The sequence below is a fragment of the Montipora capricornis genome, chromosome 1, assembly GCF_036669925.1.
Source record: "Montipora capricornis isolate CH-2021 chromosome 1, ASM3666992v2, whole genome shotgun sequence".
NCBI lineage: Eukaryota > Metazoa > Cnidaria > Anthozoa > Scleractinia > Acroporidae > Montipora > Montipora capricornis.
This window is the reverse complement of record NC_090883.1, coordinates 21,826,053-21,832,814: the sequence shown is the minus strand read 5'-3', so window position 1 is coordinate 21,832,814 and position 6,762 is coordinate 21,826,053. Positions and strand designations below refer to the sequence as shown.

Sequence of the window (6,762 nt, the reverse complement as noted above, 5' to 3'; positions counted from 1 at the left end):
AAATATAAAATAAAAACAAAGAAACAAAACAAAACAAAGGAACCTGTTTGGATGAAAGCTATAGCACCCTAAAAATTACTTGCAAACGATGTCATCCATACCTTCTCTTCTCTATCTATGTGTCATTCTGATTCTCAATTTCCTAAGACTAGGAAGCAAAGGAAATCGAGAATTAACCTAGGTTAAATCAGAATTAACCTGAAATCAAATTTGACCCGTGTTTTTAAATAATACAATTCGTATAATTATCAAGTGGGGCCCATGAGGGCCGGGAGTCACAGTAATAACTTACCTAATGAAAATATTAGGAGGTGACCTTTTCGCAAAGGATGGATTTTATGTTGCATGTTCAAAACCTTTTAAATTGTTTTCTTGTCGTTGTTATTGTTTTAATTTAGACGTTGGGGGCGTTTTCTCCTCAGTGGAGAAAAGCCCTGGGAACTAGGTTGAAATTCTACCCATTGCGTTTTGCTCGTTTAAAACAATGAGTTCAACCCTTTAAGTCCCAAGAGTGACTAAAATCAAATATCTACTTACATTATTATTACACAATGGACCCAATGCACAAATGGATGCTAGATTAATATTCTGTACCATTAAAATTACCCTGACTAGCCTCACTTAGGAGAATGTATTCTTTTGAATTTTCTACTGAGGAACGAGGCTATTTAGAGTAATTTTAATTTTAACAAAAGCATATTAATGCAGCAGCTATTATTGTATTTGGTCTATAAAGAGAGAGTGTTTTGAGAATGAAAAAAGAAAAAAATCTATGATTTTTGATCTTATTCTTTTCTCGAAACTTAAGGAGATCAGGAATCGGTATGTGGATATTGGGCTTAAAAGTGTTAAACTACGTCAGAAGCCTGACTTTTTTTTTATGAGTTATTCCGTTACTTAATTATGAAGGCTATTAAACAAATCATGTTGATGTTGATGTTTATTTCTCCATTTTTTACTCTTAATTCTTGTCTGCAAGCCAGGGTATCATTAGTCAGTAGTGTAGAAGGTATACGAAAGGGGCACCTTTTTAGTCAGAAATGGTATATTAATGGATGGGTAAGGAGTTGGGACTAATCTCAGAGCCTCCCCTTATAAAACTGAGTAGCCCCCTCTTTCCCTGTGGCGTCTTACCAGGCCAAAAAGGAAGTGGGCAACCATCCAATTCAAGAGGCAACTTTCAACGCTGACTTTCATCACGGTTTGTAAAGATCGGTTCCCGTCACCGAAAAAGTACCCCGAAGGCCGGCCTGAGAGAAAAATGAACGATGGCTTTGAAAAATGGAACACGAATTTCCGTTTGGAACATTCTATCGAGAAAAACAGGGCTACCTTTTCAGATGTCCTGTTGTTCCCAGCTGGAGCGACCCAAAAAGGCATGTTCCACTCACTTTTCAAAGGAGTTTTCAGAAAACTATTGTCAATGGTAAACAACCGCAGTCTCGCTTTCCGGCCCATGAAGGGAAATTTTCCCTGTTTCCCTCTAGTTCGCCAAAGGAAGACCTACTACCTCCTTTCAATGTTTGCAAACACTGAAACACATCACAAATTGCCGGTTTTCTAACTTGTTCGTTATCCACATTTTTCAACACTTGGCTAAAGTACTGGACAAATACAGAAAAGGATCTTCGAAACACTCAAACTTTCCACCTGACTAGCTGGTGATATAAAGATCACACATTCCCTATAAAAAAATTGAAGTCTCGGTCGACTCCGTATCGTGGAAATGTCAATAATAATAAGTAATAATTATTATTTCTATTTGTTTCTAAATTTATTATTTGTTTTTTATTTTTTTGGCTGACAAAAAATTAGAAAAGTCCTAACTGGAGTCCTGGCTCGAGTCCTGGCTCGAAGTCCTGGCCCGAGTCCTGCGGCTCGAGTCCTAGCTCGAAGTGCTGGCTCGAATCCTGGCTTTGATGTTAGTTTATCTCCCCTGGAATGTCCGCAAAATATCAAAGCAACCCCAAATCTCCGTCAGGTGTTAACATCAATTTAAAATTAAAGAACAAATGGAAAAAGGTTTTATAAGTATCAGAGATAGAGTTTGCTTTTAATGATGCCTTCAAAGTAGCCAGTTATTGCCTATGCTTTTTACGTATATGACGAAGTCTCGTTAGTTCTGAAACTCATATTTTTTAGATATCCTAATCCATCATAATAGTCCTTGTTATATCATCAACAAAATATCGCGTTTCTGATTGGTCAACGACGAATGGATAAATTGGTTATAAAGTGCATGCAAAAAGTGGTTATAGAGTGCAATACGGAAGTTGCTATGGAAATAAAGCGTCTTGGTGATTTTGTAATAAATAAAAAATCGTATGAACTTGCTCGTGCATTTCGTAATGTATGATCAGTCAAGATGTTTTTAAAGTTCTCAACTTTTACTTGCCTACGGCTCGTGCAATTTTGAGAACTTTCAAAACATCACTCGTGCCCATAAGTCATGAAATGCACACTGGCTTATACAATTTTCTATACTTCTTTCTGATGATTAATTAAGGACTTTCGCATTGGTTGCTATCTCTTTTCCTGACTTGTCCAAGCCAGTACCTGGTGTCACTCTTCCTATAACTTTCCTCAATGCTAGTATTTTGGCAGATATGGAGTGTCCTGGTATATAAAGCTGGTCAAAATAATGTGACGGAAAGGAACCAATTCCCCATATTTAACTTTGCCCTGTTCCGATGAAAGTTATTGAAGTCTATTATTTGTTCCGTGTCGACATGCTACTAGGCTATTTCAAGGACTACACCTCATTGGTGAGCTACTTCCAAAGAGGACTTCGTGATCTTAGGAACAACAGGTTTTTAGCAGCATGCATATTTGGCGGTTTCTGTTTTATTTCATAGCGCAGCTCCTCGCGCCGAAGGCCCACTCGGAGTGCCAGAGTTAAGGTGGTACTGAATACGGTTTACTGAATATGCGGGAAAAGATCTTAACAATTGTTATAGGCTCCCACGCAGACACTCTTAGGGCTTTGTCAAGCGTTCCTCCCCCACGAGCATCTGCTGAAACGAGCCACACATTCATTTCCCTTTCTTAAGTAACTGCCATCAGGAAATCACGCGCGGGTTTCATAGGAACCAATAGGCGCTGTGTAGGTTACCTCCCTGGGAGCGTCAAAGCGTCAACTTCTTCTTTGGGTGACTCATGAAAGAGACAAGAACTTTACAAAATATTCCTTAGAAACATTTATCGTGTTTCCTTGGTGGGGTATGCATTTGCACTCTCGCAAGTCAAAATGCGAGCGCCCAGCAAGCACACCGTATCGTTTCATCAAAAATTGAAACCTCTGTGGAAATATAAAAATACCAACACAAATATTCAAGCATTGGGAGTGTATTTTAACTGCACGAGAACCATTACCTTAAATGAACGCAACTAGGATAGTGCCGAAAAAAAAGCTTGAAAAAAATCCATTACGTTTAAGCTTGAAATTTTCAGTCTGCTTTTGGCGATGATCGTCACTAAAAATTGATTTAATGAAAAAAACTGATCTATTTCCAATTTTTATGTGTGAGGTATACCATAGAGGTGAAGATAAAAACTGTGCTTCGGATGTCAAGTTTTCGGTAAAAGAGGCTTCACTCCAAATTTCAAGAATTTCTTTGATGAAAGGGTCTGTGACCTCAATGAAACATCACACGTCCTTCCTAGTAAGGTTTCCTAAAAATGTCGTCTTTCCTCCATGTCACTGAAGTTCTAAATCAAAAAAAGACTTCCAGCTACTACTGTTTTCAGGATCAAGATATTTTTTAATCCAAGATGATTTAAGAGATTTATTAAAAGACTCTATATCAATCATTTTAAGTCCTCCTTCAGAAAAATCGTTTATCATAACATTTCTTTTTATTTTATCCCCTTTTTCGTCCCATAAAAATTTAGAAAAGAGCACGTTTATCTCTTTAATTGCTTTATGGTCTGTTTGAAGTGGCGCAAGTATATACACCAATTGTGATACCGCAAGACTTTTAATGACTGTAATTTTCCCAAGCAGACTAAGTCTACGAAATTTCCAACAACTTAACATCGCTTTCACTTTTTCCACTTTATCTATGTAATTATGAGAAACTGTTATATTTGAATCCGACGAAAACCAAAAACCAAGAGCTTTAACTTTTCCTTTAGGCCATTTAAAATTATTTTTAAGACAGAGTTTAAGATCACTGTTTACCTTCGCCCCGATCCATAGAGCTCCTGTTTTACCACAGTTGAGTCGGAGACCAGATACCTCTCCAAAAAGATCTAATAGTCTTAAAGATTCCTCAAGGGATTCTATAGAACCGTCCAAGATTAGCGTGGTGTCATCTGCATATTGGCTCAACTTAATATTTTTTGCCTTCACAGTTATTCCTCTAATTTTTTCATTTTTTCGAAAGGCGTCGGCCATTACTTCTACCGATCAAACAAATAAGTATGGCGACAAAGGGCAGCCCTGCCTAACTCCTCTAGTCGGTTTAAAGAAATTGCTCGCCCAACCATTGTTCAAAATACAGCTTCAGTGTTTACAGTAAAAAATGTTAATTCATTTTAGAAGTTGTGGGCCAGAGCCAAAATACTTTAAAGTCTTTTGAATGAAAGTCCACTCTAACGTATCAAATGCTTTCTCGAAATCAAGGAAAAGAAGAAGTCCGGGAATATTCCTCGCTGCCGTGTATCTAATAACACTATCAATTAAAAGGATATTTTCACCAGTAAATCTATTCTTAACAAGAGGCTCTAAGTAGCCTATACTCATGCGCTGCCAGGTTATTTGTACTTTTGTTGACAGTTTAATAATAATAATAATAATAATGCAAAGACAGGCAAAAATTAACGATAAAAACCGACGTTTCGGTGTCTTCATGACGCCATTGTCAAGGAGAAATAAAAATTACATAGTTTGCGGCGAGGTGTAACATGAAATTAGCATACAGTGTTTGAAGCTAATTATATAAATACTTTTGCGCGAATTGAATCGCTTTGCACGTTCAGAGTGGGTTTTAGGTCTCTGATGAAAAGCATTTCATTCACCAAACAATCGAACTTATTTCTACACTTTTTCAGAATGCTAAATCGCCTCAGTAGGTCTTTTGGGACTTCGCCGTGCTGTTCGTGATAGTGTTTATATACTGAAGATGCCTTTTGTTTATGTCCATCCACACGTGTGTGTAAGTGTCCACGCGTATAGCCCACATAACCTGCATCACACAGGTCACATTGAAAACGATAAACGACGCGTTGTTGGTTGACGATCTGTGGCTTAGTTTCGCGTACTTTAAGATCTTGGCCAATTTTTCGGCTAACGAATACTGGCTGGACAGTTGTCTGCACCTTTATGCTGAGATTCTTGAGCTCTTTCTTAACATAATTTGCTGATTCCTGGTCTTTAAACGGTATGACCACACGAACAATGGCTCTTGGTTGTTTGGGCGTCTGTGAGGGCTGCTTATCAACGATTCTAGAATGTAAGAAGGTGTTAATGGTGGAATTTACCAAGCGTTCCGGGTATTTAAGGTGTGCGAAAACTTTCTTTAGGCGATCACACTCTTCAGAGAAAAAGGTCCAGGAGGAAGATAATCGGTGTGCGCGATCAAGCATGGTTGTCAGTAAGCTCCGTTTGTAGCGATTGTCTACATGGCTTTGATAGTGTAATAGTAGCCCCGTGTTTGTGGGTTTCACATAAACCTTGGTTTCAATCCGAGGTGCATGGTTGAGTAATTCGGTGCCAAGGAAAGGAAGCTTGCCGTTCTTTTCCACCTCCATGGTGAATTTGACCGAAGTGTGGGCGCTGTTGAGGGTATGCAGGAAAGTAGTTGCTGTTGCTAAATCAGACATTACAGTGAGCGTGTCATCAACATATCGACGGTAAAAGGATGGTAGTTTTCCTTGCCGCTGGAGGGTATCTTCGATGGATGACATGAAAACGTTAGCTAATAAGGGCCCGAGAGGGGACCCCATAGCAACGCCATCTGTCTGTTCGTAAAGAGCTCCGTCAAACTGAAACAGTTGGCCTTTAGTGGCTACGCTTAGGAGATCGACAAGATCCGTTCTGGTAAGGGCAAGATTGTGCGTTGTATTGAACCAATTGTTTGTAAAGGCTCTGTTGACCAGGATCTCTATTGTTTCATCCAAAGTAACGTTTGTGAATAATAATAATAATAATAATAATAACTTTATTCTACACCACAAAAAATGGTATTTAGGTGTTACAAGAATCTATTTGAGAGAAGTTGCTCTTTATCGTGTGAGTTCATTGACCTATACTTTTCATCTTTATATGAAAGAGTCTGTTTTTTTCGATGGGTCCATAGACCTGTACTTTTCAAAACAATTTGAAGGAAGTTCTTATTTTTTCTCTGGGTCCATTGGGCTGTAAATTTCTCTCCTCTTTCTTCCAGTTTGCTGCAATTTCTGAAGTAGATTTATGCTTTCTTATTATTTGTTTCCTTTCTACATAAATTTGATAATTCTCATAAACATCTAAGAAATGCAACCTCATAGTTTGTTTCAAGGCAATTAAATTTACTTTGAATAATAGAACAAGAGAGATCAATAACAGAATCTACATTTGAAAATACTTTTGTTACATTTTTTGGTTCAGAACCATTGTATACAAAAACGAGGTAACTCATCTTTTGCTTTGCATACCACTGGAAAACATAACTAATGCAGTAGCTAGAAATTCCAACAAAAAGCCTGTGCTGCTTTCCTTATGATCCAAAATGGCAGTTTTAAGCTGTTGGTTACTGGGAACCACATTACAAGATAAATTTC

General features: G+C 38.0%; 1 protein-coding gene across 1 annotated transcript; it reads right to left on the bottom strand.

Annotated features, from left to right (window-relative positions):
- Positions 1–4,818: 4,818 nt before the first annotated feature.
- Positions 4,819–6,101, bottom strand: LOC138052372 (uncharacterized). Its single transcript, XM_068898849.1, has one exon. The coding sequence runs from the start codon at positions 5,944–5,946 to the stop codon at positions 4,936–4,938; it is 1,011 nt and encodes a 336-aa protein (XP_068754950.1). The 5' UTR covers positions 5,947–6,101; the 3' UTR covers positions 4,819–4,935.
- Between the last annotated feature and the right edge of the window lie 661 nt (positions 6,102–6,762).

Coding starts and splice junctions, on each gene's coding strand:
- LOC138052372 (XM_068898849.1), bottom strand. CDS start 5,946: ATGGGGTCCCCTCTCGGGCCCTTATTAGCTAACGTTTTCATGTCATCC.